The sequence below is a fragment of the Cetorhinus maximus genome, chromosome 2 (genome assembly GCF_964194155.1).
Source record: "Cetorhinus maximus chromosome 2, sCetMax3.hap1.1, whole genome shotgun sequence".
Lineage (NCBI taxonomy): Eukaryota > Metazoa > Chordata > Chondrichthyes > Lamniformes > Cetorhinidae > Cetorhinus > Cetorhinus maximus.
This window is the reverse complement of record NC_135880.1, coordinates 108015070-108041731: the sequence shown is the minus strand read 5'-3', so window position 1 is coordinate 108041731 and position 26662 is coordinate 108015070. Positions and strand designations below refer to the sequence as shown.

Sequence of the window (26662 nt, the reverse complement as noted above, 5' to 3'; positions counted from 1 at the left end):
GTTGTCCAACTACCTTGGCATCTTTTCTATACTATGCCCTACTTTTATGTTTTCCCACTTTGCCATCCTACAAAAAAGAGTATCTAATAAAGTCGTGTTAGTTTCTAATTAAGTTAGTTTCTGATATGGAAAGTTAGAATTTAACAATTAGTATTCTGTTATTTCCCTAATAATCTTAAGTGATATTTTGAAATTTTTGTAATGGGGCAAGGAGGAAATGAGTTTAATGTGAAAGCAGTAAGTGAATAATTTATTTCATAAATAAGTAGATATGTCCTTTTTGTTTCTCAGATGAATCAACCAGATGTGCTACTGCTGGTTCAGGAAAGCCTTAAGAATAATAGTAAGTTTTTCAAATGATAAGAGAACATATTTTTCAACTATTACATGCATATTCAGCTTGCCCTGTTTCTAGAAACCAGTACATATTCTAGAATAATACACTTATGAGATTGAATGATTATGTAATATCAGTTGTACATGTATTTTTTATATAGTTTGTTGAATTGTATTTAACTATCTTTTGCCTGGAGCTAAAAACAGACGTGAGAACTACAGAAATTTATCTCGCCCACTTAAATTAGACATATTTAAACAATGGCACACTTTACAAATTAACATATGGACTATATAGAAATATACAATGTTTTGAACCAAATGCCATCAGCAAATTAAAGGTTAGCCACATTTTGTAATATTTTTGTCCTTTTCCAATAGGTCAAAACTAGAAGACCCTAGGTCCTATCCCAGGAGCTAATTTACAAAAACTAAAATTAATCATTAGAGCTCCAGTAAATCAGAATAGGGGTTCTTCGTCAAAATTTTCTAGAAGACTGTTGCCCACTGAAAGTGAGTCACCAAGTTTATACAGTGACGAATATTGTGTGCCTTTTAATTGTTTATCCAGTAATGCTTAAAGATCTACCTCAAGAGAATTTGTAACTGGGCCTGAGCAAATGGTCCTTTGAAGGACCTGCATTTTGTATGTCAACACAGTCCCTAGTAAATGTGTTGTTCAGGTTGGTTTAGTACTAGCTCAATTCATAAATATTGAATCTCCCAATGATGAGCAGAAAGAGCAGTTTAACAGTCAGAAGAATTGTTAAATAGATTTTTTTGCTCTTCCCAAATTTATTCAGTTTCTTTCATTGATGTTGAGGCGGAGTTCCATGCCAGAGTGCCTGTCGTACTATGCAGAGACAAGCAAAGGTTTGTCGGGACTTACTTTTCTTAATCTGAATGTAATTACTGTACATGTAATGTGAACTGAGCCATTTATAAAAGACTAACTGAGCATTTATGAACCTAATTTAATAATGTGCATTTTAACACATCAGAAGAAGTCATGCTAAACTTAAATTCTACCTTTTTTCATTGCACTGTGTATTAAGATTATCTTTTTCTTCTCTTTTCCCCCTCCTCTGGAGGCATGCACTGTTTACCATTCCCTAATTAAAAAAACTGGGAGGATGACTTGCCTTTGAATCCTATCAATCCTATTTAGATACAGGAAGACTTGTATTCAGTTATATAAGGCTTTCTTTTCTGTTCACAATATTCTTAATTTTGCAGCAGGAACTGTGATTGAACAATAACTAGTTGGAAATTGAGTGTAACCAGGTATTTTAAGAGTTGCCTTAACCTAACCAAGAAACACTTCTATTTATATACTTGTAAATAATATAGCTTTTAAAAAAAGCGGGGGGAAAAAACTCTCCTGCTTTTTCTCTTGCTATGCCCTCATGTTGATTGCTTTCAACCTGTGATTTTTTGCAAATAGCCTTGCCACTGATGATTCTTAGATTTGTTTCTAGGTATGGTCTTCTGATAATTCACTCATTTTCTGTACTTGTACAAATTTAAAAGGGTCAAGCTTGTTGAGCTGAATGACCTTTTCCCATGTTTCAAAAGATGTTTGATTTTGCAAAAGCAATTTAACAAGTCACGCCCATAGACTCAGCATATTAGAAACACAACTTTTCAGTTTTGCTTATTAGCAAATATTAAATTATGGAAGCCTTTGATATCTTAAAATTATGTCCCTCAATCAATAGATTGTTTTGAAATGCTGTAATATCTATGGTCATCGTAAGAATGTAGAAAATCCCCATTTTTCATTAGTTGCACTGAATATGCAAATATAAAGCTGGTAAATCTTTGTTGATGTACAGTTTTTGAAAAATGTTTTGATGATTTCACACTTGACATTCTCCTTAGATTTAGCTTTATTGACCATGATTATAAGTGGATCTTGCATCTGTTATGAATGAGAGTATGCCTTTGTGTATCCATTGGTAACTGTAGTGACACCGAGGTCAAACAGAGAATTCTTGCCACTGAGCTTTGACTTTTTACAATATATCATGTGGCACCATGTGACCTTACCATTGGTAGGCAGAAGAATATGCATTTCCCAAACCAAGACTCAGGCTAAAATCCAACAAATTTAGATAATGTTATTAAACAGGTAAATGAATAGAATTCAGTATGAACAGTATATTTATAGTAATTATAACCTTTACTGTTCTCCTCAATGCCCAAACAGCAGATACTTGTCCTGCATTTACCCTTAACAATAAAATTGGTCTTTGAAATTCATCCATTGATTTCTTACTAGGGTGCCTCTGAATAGCAGTGGGCCCCTGACTGCTTTAAACTGACTAGGTGCTCGAATTGAAGCTCCTGGCCACAGAACTGTCCATCAAAGGCATTATAAAATAATCAAGGTCCTTATCCATATTTTCACCCCATACACAGCTGTCAATCAAAGGCATTACCCAAGTAAGACCACCCTGCTACACCTCCTTGAGGACTTCAAGCACAGCATACTTAATTTAATGGACCGACTTCCTGCTTGTGGATATGTGCCAAATTCTTTGAATAACCTATTATACAGATCTCTATCCAAATCTAATAGCAGAAATCAAACCATGCAAACCAGGGTCATCTTGAAATATGCATGACTTCGCCTTTGTTCTTAGGTGTGAAGATTAGTTAGACTATAATGTATGTTCTGTGCAGAAATAGCTAGCGGAAACTGATCTCAACCCTGTGTGTGCTTCCATGAAGAACAAATCCAGTAACTCATCTAATGTCTACAAAGATGCTTTACTTTTGTTACTGAATGCCAAACGATTTAACTATATATGTGCAGGGTGCAATTTCAAAATTTGAAGATGACGTAAGGCTTGGAAGTATTGTGAACTAGAAGGAGGATAATGATAGACTTCAAGAGGACATAGGCTGATGGAATGGGTAGACACCTGGAAGATGAAATTTAATGCAAAGGAGTGTAGGAAGACTAGGAGAGGCAATGTAAAATAAAAGACACAATTCTAAAGGGGGTGCAGGAGCAGAGACACCTCAGAACATATCTGTACAAATTGTTGAAAGTGGTTAAGAAAGCATATGGGGTCCTAGATTTTATAAATAGAGGCATAAGAGTGCAAAAGGAAGGAAGTTATGATGAACCCTTAAAAAAACTATGGTTCAGTCTCAACTGGAGTAAGTATTGCACCCAATTCTGGGCACCACACTTTAGGAATGATGTGAAGGCGTTAGGATGCAGGAAAGATTTACAAGAATATTTCCAGGAATGAGGGACTTCCTTATGTGTAGATTGGAAAAGCTGGGGCTATTCTCTTTATTGAAGAGAAGGTTGAAAGGAGATTTGACAGAAGTGTTCAAAATCACGAGGGGCCTAGACAGTGTAGATAGAGAGAAACTATTCCCATTGGTGGAAGGATCGAGAACCAGAGGACATTGAATTATGGTGATTGACAAAAGAACCAGTGGTGACATGAAAAGCATTTAGGAGGAGAATGCACTACCTGAGAGTGTGATGGAAGCTGATGCAGTTGTGGCTTTCAAAAGAGAATTGGCTAAGGACCTGAAAAGAAAACATTTGCAGGACTACAGAGAAAGGGTAGGGTAGTGGGACCAACTGAGTTGCTGTTGTAGAGAGCTGGCACAGACATGACAGGTTTGAATGGCCTCCTTCAGTGCTGTAATCACTCTTATGATTCTTTGATAATTATATAATTTTTTTTGATTCCTTTCAGTGGCCTTTTATGTAAAGTGAGTGCAGGCAATGAAAATGCATGGCTCACAACATGTCACTTAGCTGCCTTGGCAAAGTTGGAACCTTGTCTTACTCCACTGGTTATTGCCTTTAGATCTTGGGGAAAGGTAAGAAATTCATTATTTAAAATAAAAGTGGTTTGGTAACTAAAGTAAAAATGTTTTATTTCAAATTATTTTACTTATGCTATATTTCACTTTTTAAATTGAAATAAATGCTTTTCCTTTTAATTTAGTTGTGTTTAATTTGCCTTTTGCTTTATTTTTAGTAATTTGCTTGCTTTGCTTCAGGGTGAGAATTTTTAAACATCTGGCAGATTTTAACTTTTCTTCCTCTTCTCAAATGGGAAATGATTGCGTCATTGCCTCTCAATTCCTAACATATTTGGAGAAAACTTACTGTAGAATTGACAGAGTGCTGTTCATTGAACAACATGTTACTTTTGTTAAGTACCTTTCATGTAATGAAACATCCCATGTACTCACTAGGAGGTGAACAAAAGCAAGGGGCAGGATCTTCAGGTTGGCAAGCGGAAGCGGGGCCCACTCGCCGACGCATAAAATGACGCGGGATAACGTCGGGTGGAACTCCCGACGTAACCCCGCATCATTTCCATTTTCAAGTCAGCTGGGGCGCAGCCGAGTCAGCTATGTGCCCGCCAACCTGTCAACAGCCTATTGAGGCCAATGAAAAACTAATTAAGCTCATTAATGGACCTGCCCGTCCAACCTTAAGGTTGACGGGCAGGCCGGGAGCCCTGGTGGGCTTCGGAAAAAGCATGAAACCTCATCCACGGGTGGGATGAGGTATCACAAGGGTATTTAACTTTTTATCCAATCTTTCAGTAAAAGTTATGGACATGTCCCAACTCGTGACAGTGTCACATGAGGGGACATATCAGGGAAATTTTTTTATCATTTGTATCAAAAATTTTAATTCCAAGCCAATCTCCCTGAGGCAGCACTTAGCCTCAGGGAGATCCGTGCGCTCTTCCGTGCGCATGCCTCAGCCTTCCGGCTGAGGGAATCCCCCACCTGCACAGGAAGCGCATAGCTCTTCTGAGCGGGCATCACACTGGACCAGCCTTAATTGGCCCGCCCACGTAAAATGGCAGCGTGTCCCCAACCGGGGGTCCCGATCAGAGGCACGCCCGCTCCCCCACACTCCCCCAAACGGGGGGAAAATTTTTCCCCAAGGAGAAAATACTAGGGGAGGAGGCAGAAGGTGCAGTCAATCTTGAAGAGACTTTGAAAATGAAAGAAGTAACATGGTAAAGAGGTTTATGAAGAGAATTTCAGAATACAGGTTTGTAGAATGAGAAAGTGAAAAACTAAAGGCACTTTCTGTTATAGGGGACAGGTTACACTTTTGCTGCAACTAGAGGGAGTTGATTCTTGTCCACTAATTTTGAGGAAAAGATAGGTATGAACATAGAGTATGATGTTGGCAGTGTAACATCCAAGAGATTGAGAATTATAACTGATACAATTTTACTGCAAATACAACCGCTTTATTAACAAAAAGCTTAAAGTTTGAGTTACAAGCAATTTTAGAAAACATACTGTTACCTTCTAGGTAGTCAGTCTAGGTTGACTGGAGGCCAATTGGATCTGACCTGACTAAGACCAATCTGCTTCCAGACTCCTTGATGGTCTCCCTCCGATATTGCTGTACCAAAGAGGTTTCTTACCCTACTTTTATCCTTTGGCTTCACAGCAGCTATCCTTGTGTCTGATCCTTCTGTGCCCCTTGATTGGTTTCTGGGGAATGTGATTTGCCCTACATATTCCTTCTGCAATTAGTTGTTTAACCGCAGAAGGTCTGATGCACTTACCTGTCTCCTTCAAGTTCTGCTGTCTTTCAGGTGGTTGTGCAATTGCCTGAAAGTCATGAGTTATTGTCTGTATCAAAGGTTCTTTGAGAAAATACAACTGTAGCAATTCTTTAGAAAAAACTGTTTTAAATGCATAGCATTTTCTGAGAATTGTAGCATGTTCCAACAGTTGTCAGCTCAATTCCATCGCACCTTTGCAGCAAATTTAAGCATATCCTTTAAGCAAGCAGAAGATCATTTCTTCTCTCTGGTGTTTCGGGTTGACTTTTTAACATACATTACATACATTAACTGTAAGAAAAATCTGGGGTGTATATTTACTGTTCATAAATTTCCCCACCCTTTCTCATCCCACCACCACTAACAATTCTGTACTTAAAAAGGAAATGGGGTGAATTTCTTGATTTTCTGCTCTGCCGCTATAACTGTGGCAGAAATCTCAGTTTACATGTGTAAGTGGAATTTCCATCAAGCTTGCACCAAATTTACAACAGTATGACAGGAAGAATCCTGTGGAAATTCACCCCTCCTGTCAAGCTGAACACTATCTCATTTTGAACTTTTTATCACTCTGTAATCTCATGAAAACTTGCCATTTTGGCTCCTTACTTGCCTCAGCTGCTTCCGTCTCAGAGTAGGTTTATACTTCCCAGTGGGATCAGATGTTAAAGATGAGTCCAGGATCCAAACAAGAGCTGCAAAATGCTAATGGAAGACAGGGCACATAGATTTTACTGTATACTTGTGGAACTCCACTGGAAGCAGCCTTCCACTCATAAAAATGACCTTCAACCGTAATCCTTTGCTTCCTACCATTGAGTCAAATTTGAATCCAACTTGCCATATTCCCTTGGGTCCCATGAGCTTTTAATTTTCAGACCATGTAGGACCTTGCTAATATTCATGTAGACTACATCAAACGCATTATGCATTCACCCTCCTTGTTGATGTTCCTTGTTACCTGTTCAAAAAATTCAGTCAACTTAGTTTTATTGTTAGTCATTGTAGGACATGTTCTTCCCTTGCTGGCTGTCCTTTATTAATCCGTGCTTCTCCAATTGTTGAATTATACTATCTGTCAGAATTTTTTCCAATAATTTTCCCACCACCAAGGTTCGGCTGATTGGACTAATTACTCTGGCTATCCTTTCCTCCCTTTTTAAGCAACAGTATAATGTTGAATGTATGTCACTTCTAGCAAGCGTAAATGAGCCACGTTATAAGCTCTACTGATTATCTTAATTTGGTTGTTAATGTAGCTATTTGTGCACTCAAGATTGTTCAGCAAGTGCTGAAGAGAAAGCTCCCTTCCAAGCCACTCACCATCCTGACTTGGAAATATATCGCTGTTCCTTCACTGTGGCTGGATCAAAATCCTGGAACTCCCTTCCCAATAGCATTGTGGGTGTACTTACACTACATGGACTGTAGCGATTCAAGAAGGCGGCTCACCACCACCACCTCAAGGGCAATTAGGGATGAGCAATGAATGCTGGTCTACCAGCAAAGCCCACATCCTATGAACTAATAAATTTTTAAAAATCTAGAGTCAAGTTGCCAACCAATCAGCATCCTTTTCTCCTGTCATATATATTGTTGTGGTAGTTTGAAATGTGGCATTCTTGTGTTTGTCCTGCTGAGTGCAAAACAAAAAGCTTTGGCAAGATGCCTCTCTTTTCATCAATTTTCAAGTTCTGTGCTACCAAGCAACTGTTCTTTACAGAATCTTGAATGGTTCCAGGGCTTTTGCCTTTACTGCTTTCCCTAGAAGATCATTTCAGGTGTTGACTTAATACATTTTTGAACTACATTTTTAATAGTTTATCAGACACTAGCATCTTTCCAATACTATTATATTCTGACTCATAATAGAGAATGGGATGTGGAGCTAGGGCACTATAGTCAAAAACTATTCCACACAATGCATGTTTTTCCTGAAGATATATCGGCAGACAAAAGTCTGAAAAGCTATTGAGAAAGTATTCACCTTTTCTCCACGTAAATCACTTTGCCACATCAGGCAGCATATTTCATCTAAGATTATCTATTTTGGCAGTATGGATATGGGATTCGCTTAAGAGAGGAAGCAGATAGCAGTTGTAGATAGACTGGAAAGTGGTTTACAGGGCTCAATTTTGGATCCATTCGTCTTAAATTTTATAAATGACATGAACTCAGGTGTAGGGAACAGTATCATAAAGATTGCAGATGATATGAAACTTGGCAAAGTAGCAGATAGAGATGAGGATAGTTGTGGACTTCAGAGTGACATACACAGGATGGTTAAATGGATAGAAGCATGGCAGATGAAGTTCAATGTGGATAAGTATGAAGCGTTGCACTTTGGAAGGACTAGTATGGAAAGACAGTATACAATAAATGGCACATTTTGAAAAGCATGGATGAGCAGAGGGACCTCAGTGGCGATATACACAAACCCTTAATGATGGCTGGGAAAGTTGATAAAGTGGTTAAAAAGCAAATGGTTTTCTTGGATTTCTAAATAGAGACATAAAATATAAAAGCAAAGAAATCATGCTAAAATTGAATAAATCATTGGTTAGGCCTCAGCTGGAATATTGTGGACATTTCTGGGCTACAAGTCCTGGAAAAATGTTAAGGCCTTCGAAAGGATATACAGAGATGGTTTACCAGAATGTTACCCCGAGGGACTTCAGTTTTGCGGAATGGCTTGAAAAGTTAGAACTGTTCTCCTTAGAACAGAAAAGTTTAAAAGGTGACTTAATGGAAGTTTTCAAGATATTAAGAGGTTTGATAGAGTAGATAGAGAAAAATTATTCCCTCTGGCAAGTGTACCTATATCCAGAGGCCGTAGATTTAAAATCTTTGACAAAAGAGAAGTGAGGAGCAATTTTTTTCAAGGTTGCAGGAATCTGGCACACTACTTGAAAATGTGATGAAAGTTGATTCCATAATCTTAAAAGGGAATTGGACAAGCACTTGAGGGTGAGGAACTTGCAGGATCATGGATGTGTAGGACCGTGCACGATTACTCTTTCAAAGAGCCACTGCACGCACAACAAGCCAAATAGTTTATTTCTGTGCTGTAAGTTTCTGAATTTTAAATGTGATTTTTTTTTAACTGAAAGAAACTTCTTACTGTTTTCAGCTTTGTCACATTGATAGTCCAGATGAAGGAGGACTGCCACCTTATGCATTTGCTTTGATGGTAATCTACTTTCTGCAGCAAAGGAAAGAATGTATTCTACCTGTGTATCTGGGATTATGGGTAAGCTGCCTGTTTGATATAATTTCTCAAAGTTTAGTTATTTTGTTGCTTCCTTTTAGCTATCCAGGAGGTTTTGCATACTTGCAAGCCACATTTAAGATGTGGAAATATTTGCATACTTTTATAGCTTAATCTGCTCTGTTTTAACTTCAATCTGCTGAAAAGAAGAAATTGTAGAGTAGCACAGGTGTATTTTGACGAGTAAACCTTTAATTTCTTAACCGAGAACTGATTGGAGTTAGTAGCCGATTAAAATGTCAGTCGCGTTTATTTAGAAGAAAAACTCTGGAGCAAAAATTGATTTTATTTCTTAAAAATAGCTATAAGGATTTTGGCACCAGCATTTTCACAATTAGTTAATTTTGTCATCATAATCAGGCCAGTTATTTTTGTGCTTTTCTTAACTATGATTGTAAGCTTTACCTTATAGCTTTCTTTTATTTCCTCTTCCATATTCAATCTTTTGACTCTGTGTTTACAGAGGAGGAGGAAAAGGGTAATCTGAATAAACACTAACAAATGTGCCTTGTGTCAGGCCACTGTAATAGCAGGACAACACAACCTATGTAAAAAGAGTTGAATTGCTGATCCAGTGGCATGTTAAGATTTGGGCGATTATAATTGTATGTACACTCTTTGGAATATATAAATAAAATAATGATACCTTAACTGTTTTACTAAAACTTCTATTTTTTTTTAAAGATTGAAGGTTTTCTGGTGGATAACCTAGCCAACTTCAATCTTAAAGGTGTAGAAAATAACAAGGTTATCTGGGAATTCAAACCTGCAAGCGGGGATGATGGCATTTCTAATGAAGGAGCGGTATGTTTTTCTATCTTATGGGTAGATTTCAATCATTTCTTTAAACAGTAATGGTAATTGAATAACTTAAACCACATTCCCTTGGTAGGTTCCACTTGTATTTGAACTGGATCAACAAAACTCTGTACCTGTGGGGCAGCTGTGGGTTGAACTGCTTCGTTTTTATGCACTGGAATTTGCACTGGCTGATTACATAATTTGTATACGGATCAAAGAACCACTTTCTCGGGAAGCTAAAGATTGGCCCAAAAGGAGAATTGCTGTGGAAGGTATAAAAAGAAACCTACAAATATAACAATCCATTCTCATTGTGAGTCTGAATGCTGTTTTTCTTCTTCCTGCACTCATCTCCTTGCAGTTGGTAGGGAGATCATGAATTTGGTATACAGTTGGACACGAATATTTTGTCATTCTAAGTTGTCCCTAAATACAGTGCATTGACAACTATAGGTTGGATGTATTGCTTAAAGTACAAAAGTGAGTAAATTAGATGAGGTAATTTTTTATTCTTAATTTATTTTTGGGATAGGTGTGGTGTGGCAAAGCCCACCCCAAGTTGTACTGAAAAAATGATGGCGCTTTTACCCTGTTGTCACCTCCAAATCTGTCTTTCTTGGAACTCTACGTTTGATCCCACCAATCAGATTTCTACCCCTGCCACAGTACCGAAACTGCTCTCACCAAATTACATCCTTTGTGACTGTGACAACAGTAAGATATTTCTCCTCCTCCTTCTCAACCCGCCTGCAGCCCTTGATATGGCTGACCACACCATCCTCCTTCAACCCCTCTTCCCCGTCATCCAGCTGAGTGCAACTGAACTTGCCTTGTACCATTCTGATCTATCTAATCGTAGTCAGTGTATTACTTTCAGTGGCTTCACTTCCTGCTTCCTCACCTTTACCGTTGGTATCCCCCAGGGACCGGTCCTTGGTCCCTTTATATTTCTCATTTACATGCTGTACCTCGGCAACATCACCTGCAAACACAGCATTATTTTTCCCATGTACATGACACCCAGTTCAACCCCACCACCGCCTTTCTTGACTCCTCCACTGTTGTTAAACTTTCAAGCATCTCATCTGACATCCAGTACTGCATGAGCAAAAATTTCCCTCAATTACATATTGGGAAGACTGAAGCCATTGTGTTCGGTCCCCACTCCAAATCCTGTTTCCCGTTAGCCGACCCCATCCTGCTCCCTGGCGATTGTCTGAGTTCAAACACACTGTCAGTAACTTTGGTGTCATATTTGATCCTGAGATAAACTTCCAAATACACATTCTCTCTGTCCAGCTCCATAGCATTACCTGACTTCATCCGTCTCAACTTATCTGCTGCTAAAACCCTCATTCACGTCTTTGTTACCTCCTGGCTGGCCTCCCACATTTTACCCCCTGTAAACTTGAGGTCATCCAAAACTCTGCTGCGCATATCATTACTCGCACCGAGTCCAGTTCATCTACCATCACTGTGCTCGCTGACACACATTGGCTCCCGGTCAAGTAAGGCCTTAATTTTAAAATTCACATCCATGTTTTCAAACCCCTCTATGGCTTCATGCCTCCCTATGTCAATAATCTTCTTCAGCCCTACAGTCCAAGATTCCGGCACTCATCTAGTCCTGGCCTTTTCAGCATCCCCAAATTTAATTGTGCTCCACCATTTGTGGCTGTGCTTTCAGCTGCCTAGGCCCTTGACTCTGGAATTCCCTCCCTAAACCACTCCACCTCTTAACCACTCTGTTTTCCTTTAAGATGCTTCTTAAAACCCACATCTTTGACCAAACCTTTGGCCATCTGCCCTAATATTGCCTCGTGGCTCATTGTCTAATTTTACTTTATAAATCTCCTGTGAAGACACTTGGGATGCTTTATTATGTTAAAGGTACTATATAAATAAAAGCTGTTGCTGTTGTTCTTATGCTGATGGTGAACCTAGAGTGTTAGATAGTGGATTCCAGGAATTTTGCCAATAATAATGTTTGGATAGCAATGTTTGTCCAAGTCAGGATAGTGTGTGACTGGGAGGGGGACTTACAGGTGATGCCATTCCCATGATCTTTGTGCTCTTGTCCTTGGTAGATTTTGCCAGTGTAGAAGGGGCTGTTGAAATAAGCTTGCTGATTTACTTCAGTGCTTCCTATAGATAGTATGTACTAGACCACTGCATACTAATGAAGTGGCTGACTTCTCGTCCCACTCATGCATCTTCAGCCTTCTCCTCCTCTTCATCTATATGTATCCCCTTGGTAACATCATCCTCAGACATAGGGTTAGCTTCCACAAGTACTTTGATGGCACTATGCACTGTGTTTTAGCTATCTCTCTTGGGTCCTCTGCTGCCTCTTTGCTGCCAGACTGCTTGTCAAACATTCCGCCTTGGATGAGCCACTGTATTGTCCAGCTAAACCTTGGAATGACCCAAGCCATTGTCTTTGGTCTCCATCACAAACTCCCCATCCTTGATACCAAATTCCTTTCTCCCTGCTGTCTTGTGCTGTACCAGACTGTTCATAACTTTGGTCTCCAACTCAACCCCAAACTCAGCTTCTGATCTCATATCCACTCCATCATAAAGATTGCCTACTTTACCTCCATAACATCACCCACATATGCTGCTATCTTAGCTTATCTGCTTTAGAAATACTCATTTATGCTTTACTCACCTCAAACTCAACTATTCTACTGTTCTCTTAGCCAGCCCGCCAGGCACCATGTTCCATAAACTCCAGCTCATCCAAAACTCTGCAACCTATATTCTATTTTGTACCAAGTCATTACCATCCATCATTGCTGCCCTTACTGGCCTAAATTGGCTCCCCAACAATGCATTTAAGATTCTTATCCCTGTGTTTAAATATCTCCCAGTTCTTTCTCTAACTCTGAACTCGTACATTTCCTCCATATTTTCACCTCACCATCAGTGGCCATGCCTTCAGCCACCTAGGTCCCACCATCTTGAATTTCACCCTAAATTCCTACACCTCTCTACCTCTCTCACTTTTTAAGATGTTCCTTGACATCTACATGATCGAGCTTTCGGTCACTTCACCTAATAACTCCTCCTTTGGTTTGGCACCTGTATTTTCCTATGAATGCAAGTTGTGATGGTGCAAAGACAGTTGTGGCAGTGGCATATTGCCTCCAGTGTCAAGGACATTGATCAAGTTGGGTAGTGTCAAGCTTCATGAATATTGTAGTGGCTGTATTCATCCGGGTTAGTGGTAAATATACCATTGTACTGCTGACTTTGTAACAAACCTCTGCCTTGCTTTTATAGTATTCTTGTTTATATGGTTGGTCCATTTAAGTTCAGGTTATAGGGGGGATTTTCAGATTTGATTTTGGGGACCTTGGTGATAGTGGTTCCATTGAACGTTGTAGGAAGATGGCTGGGCTTTCTCTTAATTGTCCGGTTTGCAGTATATCATCACAAAACTTAAAAAAAAAACACAGACTCCCATTCACCTAACATGGAGTTGCCTATTCATCTTTGGTTGACATTGCTTATAACAGTAATTGTCTTATGAAGTTTTCATCAATACATTATCTATAATTAGTCTAGCCCTACATAATTTGAGAGTAGGTTCAAAGGCTTTGTAAACTACTTAAAATGTGTGATAAGGAAAGAAAGTTTTTATGCTTATATGAATGTAGTTTTGCATTTACAACAACATGCATAACCTTCAAACAAAACATAACATTTGAGAGCTAACAATATGTAAAGGTTACTAATCAATCTCTTGCAAAGAAAGTTGTAACATTTGATCTATCCAGAACCATAACTAATATAGGGTTAAATAGTCTGAGGTGATGAAAATGGTAGAGTTTAACATTTTTCTCTGATATTTAATAACTCATAGCTTGAACAACGCTATTGCCCTATTTGTTTTTATCATCTGTGTCTACATTATCCGTATACAAAAAGGTGTTTTGCATGATTTGCTGCTTCTCTGATTATTTCAGGTGCCACAAAATGTGATACTAGTGGTATTAGATGTGCTCTTACTCAAAGTTACTAAAATGTCCCTTGAATTGGCTCGTTAAACCGACTATAAAATTCAATGAATGAGATATTATTTTCATGAATAACGTAGTTACTGACCATCATTAATCATGTCTTTTTTTCTCCAGATCCATACTCTGTAAAGAGAAATGTTGCACGAACCCTCAATAGCCAAATGGTATATGAGTACATCATTCATTGTTTAAGAGCAACTTACAAGTATTTTGCATTGCCGAAGTACAAGTCAGCAAAGTTCAAGAAAAGAGACAATGAAAAAAATAATTCTAAAGGGGCATCTAATGTCGTGGTAGATCAACAGGAATTGCTTGAACTTTATCCCTCGAAGAGTAGTATGGCATCTGCTATCTCAGCAGAGGGTCCTGATGGAAAATGCTCACAGCTGCATCATAATGCTATATGTAAAGATGGTGAAAATCGGCCTTCTGAAGATTCCTATAGAAACCTACAAACAGTACAAGAGTGTGGGAGTGAGAGCTTCACGGAGGAAGAGCTGATATCTGATATACAGAAAATTAGAATTACTGGAGATGAGTTTTATGAGGATGATCTAAATCAACCAGAAGGTGAAGATAAACACAGTGATGAACTTTTAGAAAGTGGAAATGAGGAAGAACTGTTTGATACATCTGGAGAGCAGAAAGACAGTTCAACCATTGCTGGTAGGGTACTAAAGGAAGGTAAATTCGAACAATCTACAGAAGCAGATAATGAGACCTCTAGTGATGAGGAAATGAGTGCGAAGCATACAAATTGTTACAGAGATCACTTCTATTCTGAAAGTCTTTCAGATTCTGAGTGCTTTCTGAATCCTCAGAACATGGAAAGTGATGATTTTGGAGTGGAAAACTCCAGACTACTAGAAGCAAAACATGAGGGAACAAAATTGAATAATGAAGCTAAAGAAAGCTCTGACAGTGCAGATGAATTACATAATTTCTCTAAAAAGCCAAAGCAGCATCACAAAGGGACATTAAATAGGAATGAAGAAGGGGAGGATGAGGAGGACGATGATGGTGATGATGATGAGTTGGATTTAAGTATCACTGCACGGGTTCACCTGGACAGTCTTACAGCAGAAGAAGAAATTGAGCATATATATACTGAGTCTAGTGAAGAAGCTAATCAGTCTGATGAAGATGGAGTAATTGACCATGAATTTCTGAACTGGAAGGGACATACACCAGTAAAGTGTGGAAATGATGTGACATCTCAGCTAGTCAGACATACTACTTCAAATGAAGTAGCTACGAAGCAGAAACAAGAAGTTCAGTATGAAATAAATAAGGAAATCGTTCTTGAGGAAGTTGGAACACCCTTGCATGGAAATGAATTGCAAAGCATTGATGACAATATGTTTTATATGTTCAGTAAAGCTGTTTTTACAAAGGGCAAGGTAATTCCACCTTCGGAATTTTTTTTTCCCCTGAATCTGGTGCTGCATTTTGATCAGTTGCATGAATGCTTTTGAGTCTGTTAATCAGAATGGTTAAAGCATGGAAAAAATTCTTGCAGAAACTTTCACAATTTAGTTAATATTGCATTCAGCAACTACATATTTGATTGCATTAATGATGTGCAGTACTTATTTTTTTAAAAGAAAAAATTACCATCACCATTTCTGCTAAACAGGCTTCCATAATAGTATGCAGCTTGTGTAAGCGAGAAGGGCACTTAAAGCCTGATTGTCCAGAGGATTTCAAAAAAGTTGACCTTGATCCATTACCACAAATGAATCCAAGCTTTCTGAATGTCCTGGATCAGGTTTCTACCCAGTGTTGCTGTAAGTATATGCCCTATTTTACCTTTTAATCTATATTTTTAATACTTAAAAAGAATGAGGAATCTAATTTTTCTTAAGAAATTAAATTTTGTTGTTCTCGGTTTTAAACCAGAGCACCACCAGTAATAGCGTATTAGCATAATGCTGTATCATCATACTGTTAATTATGTGGATTGAGAAATCATGGTATTTTATCTTCATATTTTAATTCACCATCTTAATTTGTTTGGCAAGAAAATATGCAGCAGAATTTTTCTCTCATTACACCCTCCCCACAAAAATTAGTTCACTGCAACATATGCTCTATTCCTAACTAATAAGGTGACATTCCTCTCCCCGCATCAAAATCCTAAGCATCAGACATGGAGGTGAAGGAATGAGTGAGCTTAAATATCATGGCAAACAAAGGGCCAAAGACTAGGCCAATGGGAGTTTTTACATGAGGTGGTTTGGAGAATATTTTCCAGGAATGCACGCACATGAAAGTGGAGTCAGCAACTGTTAGTGGGATGTGGGTGATGAGAGATACAAGTATGTGGTTAGGGATAGTCTTGTCTGTGTAAGTATAAGTGTATGCAGGCAGCCTTCCATCTCGTGAGATGATGTTTTGCACTGTTTGTGACTCAGGAGCCCCACTCTGACATGGCAGTCTCTGCCACATTTGGTCAGTGGGCTGAGAAGGTGCAGGGTTCTCTGGCCTCTATTTTCCCTGGACCCCCATCTTGGCCAGCTGAGCTTTCCACTTTTGCTGACCTCCAATGCCCCTCAAAACATTCAGCCTACAGCGGTCACGGCCATCAGCAGCTGTCTCTCAGTTGTCAGTGTCAATGTCCGCCATGCTTATACTTCTCTTGTAGGTTTCCTTATAGCGGAGGTATGGACGTCCAGCAGGTCATGACCCATTGGCCAGTTCACTGTACAAAAGGTCTTTGGGTTTATGGCTGACCACCCAATGAACATGGCTGAGCCAGCGCAGACATCCTTAGCTTAGCATGAGTGTTTGCTAATAGAATTATCATGCTCTAGGACCGCTGAGTTGAGGATATGTCTGAGACCGTGCAAGTGGAAACTGTTCAGCCTTTTCTCCTGCCTAGTATATGTTGCCCAGGTCTCACTACTGTAGAGGAGTGTCCAAAGGACACAGACTTGATAGACTCACAATTTGGTGTTTCCAATCAGGTTGTTGTTGTTTCACACTCTCTTACTCAGCTTGAACTTAGCAACTACAGCTTTTGCAATGTGTGTGTTGATTTTGTGACGAGATCCAACTTACCCTCTCATGGAACAGGAACAGGGAACGCCAAGTCCCAACAGGCCTTGGGGTTCCGCGCACGCACGGGCTGGGGGAAGTTAGGTGTGCAACCTGGCAGTTAAAGGGCTCGGCCATCCTGACAGCGGTGCGCAGCGTGAAAAGAGAAAAAAGGAATGGTGCAAAAACCCCAGTCATATGATCAGGAGCAGAGCGCCATAGTCGAGAAGAGTTCCTTCATGTGAATCCACAGATAAATATGAATGATGGTGCTTGTTGATCAGATTTCCACAGTGAATTTTACTATACTGATTGAAGAGCAGAATGACTTTGTCAGTTGCTACAACTTTTCTGGAGAGGGAGGATTTATCCCCGAGTGATTTGCAGCAATTAACCAAGGCTAGGTTAATCGCATTAGCAGAAAGGTTGAAGTTAGAGGTAAAAGCAAGAACTAAGAAAACAGATATAATCAAGGTAAAAGCCCAGCATCTGGGATTGGAAATGGAAAAAGTTAATCCAGATAGCAGTTATTCAGTTGAGATGGCTGGAATTCAGTTGCAGATGAAGCAGCTTGAGATAGAAAGAGATAGAGAAAAGCAAAAACTTGAACTTGAAAAAGAAATGGAAATGCGAAAGCTTGAGTTTCAAAGAGAGAAAGAAATCAGACGGCAAGAAGTGGCTAGAAAAAAGCTTAGGTTATGGGAAGAAAGAGAGTCGAGTATTTTGGATGAGAAGTCGTGTCCCATTCCGAGATTTGATATAACAGAGTCTTCACATAGTGCCTAAATTCACTGATGACCGAGTTGAGAGATATATTATCTCTTTCAAAGTTAAAGTGGCCAAAGGATACATGGACTCTCATTTTGCAAAGCATTTTGGTCGGGAAGGCTATGGATGTGTATTCTAGCTTTTCGGAAGAACAATCTTCAGATTGTGAGGTAGTTAAAACTGCGGTACTTAAAGCTTACAAGCTTATCCCTGAAACCCATCAGTTGAAATTTCGGACTTTAAAGAAAAAATGAAATATTTGTAGGGCTTGCTAGGGAGAAATAAATGTTGTTTAACAGGTGGTTTTGATCTCTGAAGTTAGAACAAACTTTTGAGTGTGTGAGATAGCTGATAATACTGGAATAACTTAGAAACAACATCCCCATAACTGTTAGGTCACACCTGGAAGATCATAAGGTTTCTAGGATACGGGAAGCAGCAGTTCTGGCAGATGGGTATGATGCATCACAGAGGCAATGGGGGGTGGTGGGGGGGGCAGTAGATCTCCATTTGTAAAGCTACAGGGAAGCTGGAAGAATAGAAAGCAGTCTAACATTAGGGAGAAGGCAGAAGATGTTCCAGTCAATAAAAATGGTAGGACAGAAGATAAAAGTGATGTAAAGAAACCAGTGTGTTTTCATTGCCATTAGATAGGGCACCTCAAAGCCAATTCTTGGAAGCTGAACAGTAAATTGGTGGCAGTAATAAGAACACTTAAGGAATCTCCAGAACAGGAAATAGGTATTAAAATAGTGGCAATGGTACAATTGAAACATGTTCCCTCAAAACCTACTGGAATGGGAAATGCAGCTTAGAATAGTCAAGGGTATTCTCTCTTGAATACTGCTAAAGTGAGTCAGGTTAGTGGAGGTTGTAGAGGTTTCTTCTCTGAGGGAGAAGTATTTCCTTACTCCTCCAACAAAACAAGAAAAATAACAACATTTTGAGAGATACTGGAGCATTTCAGTCATTGATAGTGGCTGATGATACAATTTGTGTTCCAGATGGTTTGTTGAAGGAAAATGTATTAATAGGGAGTATTCATGGGATTTATGAACCTGTACCCTTGCATAAAGTCAATTTGCAAAGTAACTTAGTAAATGGAATTGTTACTGGCAATTGTACCTATTGAAGGAGTAGATTTTGTACTGGGTAATGATATGGCCAGCGTAGATGGTAACATGGCAAAGACTGTGTAGCAGCAGTTGCTTGATCATGCTAATCTGGGCAAACTCCTCAAAATTACTGTATCCAAACACGAGAAGCTTCTTGCCGATAAGCAATTGAAGGAAAAGATGATCGGCGTACAGAACCAACTTTCATGCACAAAGGATGAGTTTGCTAATGAAAAACGAGAATCGGTGAGAATATTTGAGCGTTGGTCACAGGAAGTAGAACACTTGAATGGGGACTTGAAATGTCTAAATGATAAACCTATAGAAGGAAATCCAACAAAGATAGATCTTCCATTAAAACTTGATGAATTTCAAGTATTGGAAGTGTCTATTTAAGTATTGTGAAAAACACCTTGAACAAGAAAAGGAATTGTTGATGAATCAGAACAGTTGGTTGAATACAGGATTAAAAACTAAGACTGATGAACTGTTAGAACTTTGTTGTGAAAAAAGCAATAAAATGTTTGAACTCTGATGCAATCTGGAGAATAAAGAGGATGCAATGTGTGGTAAGGAGAAACAGATCCCGACTTTAAAAGCAGCAGGAATCCAGGCATATGGATAGTTCTCAAAAGACCATTTAAAACTCAGAGAGGATTGGAATGATGTGGTTCGTGAATTGTGTTGGAGACTTAAAGTATTGCAAAGAAAAATAAAAGTCCAGGGTAAGGAAACTGCTGACATTGCACAGAAAGAATTAAATAAGGCATGTTTGGAATTGGATCAGGAGAAATTAAAGGATCTCAAGGTGTTCAAAGATCAAACCCAACAAGAAAACAACACACTTTTATTTGAACATGAAAAGCATCTCAGTAACATTCTTGAAACAGCCGAAAGGGTTTTTGATCAGAGAAGAGGTGAGTTGTTGGCACATGAAAAAGCCATTTTGACCTTATTGTCTCAAAATGAGAATTTACCAAATTTGTGTTTGTAAAATGAATTAAAAATATGGAATTATGCCCACAGCTAACGAAAATGCCGTCTGTTGGGCTGTGGACTTAAGGGAAGCATTCTTTGCAGAGTTAAAGGAAAGGCATAGGAGAAAACACAGGCGCTGAGCTATGTTAATGCTACGATGTTTAAATCCTGCTGTAATCTTACTTGCCGCATGTATTTGCTTTTGTGTTAGTTAAGCCTTTGTAACTTTATAATATATGTGTAATTGTGGAACGAAGTGAAAAGGCTATCTGTACAATATGTAATAAGTTATTTGTTAAACGTTTATGATGTTAAGTACTTCATGTAAAGAAATTGTAACGCCATGGTAAAGAAACCTTAACCGTGGTGAAACTTACTTTCTTCCAAGGGGTAAGGTGTGGTGCGATCCAACGTAACTTCTCATGGAGTGGGGGCCTGAATCTCCCAAGTCCCAACAGGCCTTGGGAGTTTTGAGCATGCACGGGCCAGGAGTGAGCAGTGCAGCGCAATCCCGCAGTCAAACACTCGACCATCCTGACAGTGGTGCGCCTGTGTAAAAAGAGAAACAAAAGAATTGATGCAAAAATCCCAGTCATGTGATCGGAAGCAGAGTGCCACAGTTGAGAAGAGTGCCAGACAAGAAGAGTCCCAGAAAGAGAGAGGAGCAGAGAAAGAGACTCCAAGCAGGACAAGGGCTGCAGTTGGCAGACTTTATGTAATGGGGACTTGGGAGAAGTCCTGGAGTTCTAAGAAGGCAGCAGAAGGTTGATGACTCTGTGCTGTGGGCTGTTGGGGCAAAGTGTGAGGCTCCATACTACACTTTGGCGTAGGAGTATTCTGCATGGCGTAGCCAAAGAGCTGAAGTTATGCTTGTGAGTTAGTGCTTAAGTGCATACTTGGGAACCCAGGGGAACGGAATCTTGGGGGACGAGATTGAAACCCTGCGAGGTGGGCCGTTGTTGGCGCCGTCAGAGTTGGAGCAACTTTTGGAGAGAATACCAAAACGAAATCTTCGAAGGTGAAAACTGAAATCCGTTGTGAGAGAGACAGAGTTTCAACATGATTGGTTAACTCAGTGTTTACTGACATTGGTTGAGTTGTTGGGAAATCTGTGGAACCTCTCTTGATCACATCTGTCGTTTATCATGCAGTGTGGTGTGTTCAACCACAGTTTGCCTGTTAATTCACATGTACCTCATATGACCCCTGAACGTTAGAGTACCAGATAGATATTGTAAATTGTTTTATCTTTCTGATCTTGTAAAGCTTTATAGCTTTATTCTCTTAGCAAGCATTTGAATCTCAAAGTTGTCTACTGTAAACAATAAGTTATTGGCCCTAACCGGATGGCACTGAAAAAACTTGGGGCTCTGGTCCAGGATTATCATAATTTCAACATCAAGTGACAAGTTGCTGGTGATTGTGGAGCATAGATGTGTGAAGTTATCAATGACCTCCAGCATCACAATGCTGATATATGGAAATATGGCAACATCCTGGACCATGATTTTTGCCTTCCTGATGCTGATGGTCAAATCAAACTCTTAAAAGGCATGTCCATTTGCAACTGAAGGTATTCCTCAGTATTGAATGCTAGTCGTACAGCAATTTTCTGATGATGACTTTGCACACTTTTGTCTTTGATCTCATATGGGAAATGCTGAACAGCTTTCCACCCTATGTGGATGAACTGAAGGCATATAACAGCAGCAAAGAGAATAATATGCCAAAAAGTGTCTGTGCCAGAACGCAGCCCTGTTTGACCCCACTGCAGATCTCAAAGGGCTCTGATGTTACCCCATTATAGCTGACCTTGCCAGTCATGTCTTGGAAAGAAAAGATCACACTGAGCAATTTTGAAAGGCAGCCACTTTTCTCCAGCAGCTTAAATAAACCATCTCTGCTCACATGATTGAATACCTTGGTCAAATCGAAGAAGGCAGTATATAGTGTTCTCCTTTGTTCATGGCATTTCTGTTGCAGCTGCTAGACTGAGAAGATCACATCAATTGTGGATCTTCCAGTTCAGAAACCACACTGGGAATCAGAGGTAAATCACTGTTTCATCCGGAAGGAATATTTGAGGCCCTGGATGTTGGGAAGGGAGGAGTTAAAAGGGCAGGTGTTGCACCTCCTTCGTTTGCACAGCAAGGTGGCATGGGAAGGAGTTGTTGGGTGTGATTGAGGCATAGACCAGGGTGTCATGGCGGAAACAGAGTAGGTTTGAGGGGCCAAATGGCCTACTCCTTTTTCTGTCCATTCAGAATGCTAAAATGGGAGGAGAGCAAAAGTTGTTCGGTGTTGGAGGTGGTGAAAATGGCGAAGGAATGATCCGTTAAAGCTGGTGATCGGTCAGGGCCAGGTGTGGTTCTGGGATTGAAGGGGAAAGTGTGAGAACAGAAGTACAGCACATGAGACTGATGCAATCGAGGGCTCTGTCTTCCATGGTGGAGAAGGAATCCTGTGTTGAGGAAAAGAAAAGACAAATCAGAAGCACTGGTGTGGAAGGTGGTATTGTCAGAACAGATGCAACAATGTTGGAGAAACTAGAAGAATAGAATAGAATCCTGACAGGAAGTGGGGTGAGAGGAAGTGTAGTCAAGTGGTAACCTTGGCAGCTCAAAGTTTCCTGTCGGAACATCAAATAAATTATGGAAACTAAACAATTTCCCTTTCCAACTCAGGTGACTTTGCCCCAGATCGTCTGGAAATTCAAGCACGTGAACATATATTGATAAAACTGGAGGCTTTTATCAGGAGAGAACTTGATGGTATGAATGTTATTTGTGTATCTTTAGTTCTTAATTTACTAAATATGTACATAATAAAGACAATTTAATCAAATTGAATGATCCAATTGATCTTGCTACATTCTATACTTGAAATAGTTAACAACAGCTTGTATTTATGTAGCACCTTTAACATAACAAAACTTCCCAAGGCACTTCACAGGAGCATTATAAAATAAAGTATAACACTGAGCCACTTAAGGAGATATTCGGTCAGATAAAATAAAAAAACTTGGTCCAAGTGGTATGTTTTAGGAAGTGAGGTAGAGAGGTGTAGGGAGGGAATTCCATAGCATGGGGCCTAGGCAATGAAGGCACAATCACCAATGGTGGAGTAATTACAACTTCAAATACACAGGAGGGTAGAATTAGAGGATCTAGAAAACGTCTTGTGATGACAGACATATTAGAAGTAATTAGTGCATTATAAAGCAAAATTATTTTATGAAATATGGTAATGTTTTTAAAGACGAAGACTGATTATTTTCCTGCCTCCCCCACATGATCCTAATTAGAAGTAGCACATCCAAACATCAGTCCCAGAAAGCACGTGAATTTAATTGGTCCAGTGTGTCCAACACTGCCTTTCTGGCCTCAGATTTTGGGACCTGATTGAACTGCAAACATTTGTGGAGGGATGTGGCACCTAATAAATATAGTAACCTACCTGCAGATCTTTGGCCTGCCCTGGACCTCTAGTCAACAAGGATTTGAGGGAGGTTGCAGTGCCAGTTTTTCCCTGAAGAGATTGGGCATCCAGAATGCATAGCACTCAAAAAAAGAGATGGAAGGTCTGAATTCTCCCCCTTCCCCCACTCCTGCCTTATTGACTTGATTCTGTCTGACCTGTGTCTTTTGCAATCCAGGTCTCTGCTCATTTTCTTGGCCTTTGCACTCTGTGTGCGGTGTGTGTGTGTCTATATATGTGACACCAACAGAAGATTTGCTCAATTTGTTTTACTCATAATAAGCATGCAGCATATTCTCGAAGCTTTTTAATAACACAAACTACCCTCAGTAATTTCATTCTAACCATGATAAACTGCAAATAGGAGAAAGATTAGAATTCCTCATGTGTGGTTTTTCAGTTGAGGAAACATTATTTGTAAAATTCAGTGCAGTTTATTATTTTACAGCCAAAGCAAAACTCTGCTTGTTTGGGTCCTCCAAGAATGGGTTTGGCTTTAGACAAAGTGATCTTGATATCTGTATGACATTTGAAGATCGGGAAACAGCAGAGGTATGTTTAGTAATTCTGGCTTTTAGTAGTTTTCTTTGAAAGACATTTGGATAAGTTTTAAAGTTTACTTTACTGCTATGTAATATGTGTTGAACTTGGAATGCCTTAGTAGGAAGTTCTATCTAATAACCGTAATGTTTAACTCCACCCCACTGTCAAATTTAAACCTTGTCAATTCTCTTCATAATTATGAAAACTCCAAGATACATTTTTGCATGTTCTTCGTTTCCAAAGAAAGCAAGACCAATTTTTTAAAAATCTTTCCTTAAAATTGATTCCTGATACCTGGAATAATCATGTTCAACAACGTGCCTTTTCAGGAAAAAAAGTTTGGCCCGGATTTTGCTGCTGTAATGACATCATTGTTCAGTGTCATTACTCCACTAAAACTGACAACAACTTTGGTAGTTTGGACAAGCGCAGCATAATGCCGAAATCCAGAAGTTGCTGTCAGTGAGTGTACACTCCATAGGGTGTACTGTAGAGGCTCCCCCTTACAGTCATGTATTGATGAGCATTTCAATTCCAACATTGATGGTCTCTCTGTTTTTGAAAAAAAAACTTGGAAAAAGTTGCACCTTGGTGAGTGAGGTGTAACTGGGATTTTTAATGGCACATGAACTTGATAATTACTGCAAAACTGTTTTTATTGCCCCTGAAAAGTGAATCTTATATTTGTGGAATGTCAAATTTCACTAGAATAATTTAAAAATTCCACATTTAAAAAATAAACTTCCTTAAAGTCTATATCTTTAGCTTCAGTCTTAATATAGTCATACATTTATTTCATTATATGAAAATTTAGATTAAAAGTGAAGGATTTTAATTGCCTTTAACCTCATAGTTAGCTGTGTGTGAATGCTCCAATTTGATTGGTTGCTAACTGATTGCTGACATGACTGCTGCTGCACACCAAGACATCTCTTTGATTTAGCACCAGGTTTAAGCTGCCGTGGGGGAAAAAGGGAAATTCCTGCTCCAGAGATCACTAGATCTTTATGGGCAGTTTTCTTCGTGCTCAGCAGCGAGCACCTTGCTTTACTGGAAACTGCAAATTACAGCACACATTGTTCCTATGATTAGGTACCAGAACTGTATACCATGACCTTGATGGGTTATGACCAATGCATTGTATTATAACTTCTTTCAGTTTGTTTCATCTCTGCTGTTGCAACCTGATTTTTTTTTTGTTTTCCCTTTTACTATGTAGCCAAGCATTATCAAAAAATATCCCCTGTTGTGTTCTTTTAATTGCACATGACATGACTATCCATTTAACACATGCCCCATCTGTACTAATTATTTTACACTTGTCTATATTTACCTGCATCTGCTAGCCCAGTTACCTAAAATCCACCTGCCACAGTCTGACCTCATTTTCTCATTAATTGCTTTGCCCCTTATTTTGGTTTAATCTAGAAATTTGCTTTTTATTAGAAAGTCTATTATTTATTGAACATAATGTTTTACACCCATTATGTGACTGTAGCTGCTAACCCCTAATATGGAACTTGTCTACCAGTCCATATCCACCATGCCAAGTAATATTTATGAGAAACAGCAGGAAAGGACAAAAAGGGGAAAAAAACACATTTTTCTTTACATCTCTTGCAGGGATTAAACTGCATCAAGATTATTGAAGATTTGGCAAGAGTGCTCAGAAAGCATCCAGGTATTGCGCAGCTCAGTTAATATCAATTAAAATCCTGTTTTCAGAAAGGAAACTACTCATCAAGGTGAAAGAGGTCAGTGCTGAAAAATGAAAAACCTTTCAGGACCAAGCACTCAAGCTCAAATATAGCACAGCTAGCTGAAAAGAAAAACAACCTTCACTCTGACCCCAAAAGTGTGTTAACCCCAACCTTAGTTATTTTGGAGTGGACAAATAGAGTGGCATTGGGCTAACCTCCATGGAATCACCTCTAATATTAATATACAAGTGATACACCCAAATGAATCTGTACAAAATAAAAAATAATTCATAATCGTGTTTGTTTCATTAATAATACAATTAATCTCCGGCAGTGATCAAGAACCGCCTCAAACGGTGAACATTGTGTGACCCCTTGCTCTTCCAAGACCACTTGGACACGCACAAAGCCACAATAGAGAGGAAATTCCAACGTCCCTAATTGCCCTTGAGATGGTGATCATGAGTCACCTTCTTGAACTGCTGTGGTCCGTATAGTGTAGGTACACTCACTGTGCAGTTAGGGAGAGTCTTCCACGATTTTGACCCAGTGACATTGAAGGAACATTGATATATTTCCAAGTCAAGATGATGTGTGACTTTGAGGAGAACTTGCAGGTGGTGGTGTTTACATGCACCTGCTGCCCTTGTCCTTCTTGGTGGTAGAGGTTACAGATTTAGAAGGCTGCCAAAGGAGCCTTTATGAGTTGCTGCAGTGCATCTTATAGATGGCACACACTGCTTCCATGAGCTGCCAATGAAACAGACTGTTTGTCAAGCTTCTTCAGTCTTACTGGAGTTGCATTTATCCAGGCAAGTGTGGACACTCCTGATTTGTGCCTTGTAGATGATGGACAGACTTTGGAGAGTCAGGAAATGAGTTACCCATTGCAGAATTCCCAGCCTCTGATCTGCTCTTGCCGTTTCTGGTTACCTCTTGGCCGTTAATGGTGGAGGAATTCAGTGATGCTAATACGATTGAATGTCATGGGGAAGTGGCTAGGCTCTTATGAGATGGTTATTGTCTGGCACTTGTG

General features: G+C 39.3%; 1 protein-coding gene across 1 annotated transcript in view; it reads left to right on the top strand.

Moving 5' to 3' along the window:
• Positions 1–26662, top strand: part of LOC144696604 (terminal uridylyltransferase 7-like) — a 102385-nt gene that overhangs the window by 41369 nt on the left and 34354 nt on the right. The window contains exons 7-17 of the mRNA XM_078568102.1: positions 292–343; positions 1140–1209; positions 4062–4188; positions 9046–9165; positions 9868–9987; positions 10076–10256; positions 14124–15409; positions 15646–15796; positions 22591–22677; positions 23832–23935; positions 25550–25607. Of these exons, the coding sequence (XP_078424228.1) occupies positions 292–343; positions 1140–1209; positions 4062–4188; positions 9046–9165; positions 9868–9987; positions 10076–10256; positions 14124–15409; positions 15646–15796; positions 22591–22677; positions 23832–23935; positions 25550–25607 (2356 nt within the window). The remainder of the gene's footprint in view (positions 1–291; positions 344–1139; positions 1210–4061; positions 4189–9045; positions 9166–9867; positions 9988–10075; positions 10257–14123; positions 15410–15645; positions 15797–22590; positions 22678–23831; positions 23936–25549; positions 25608–26662) is intronic.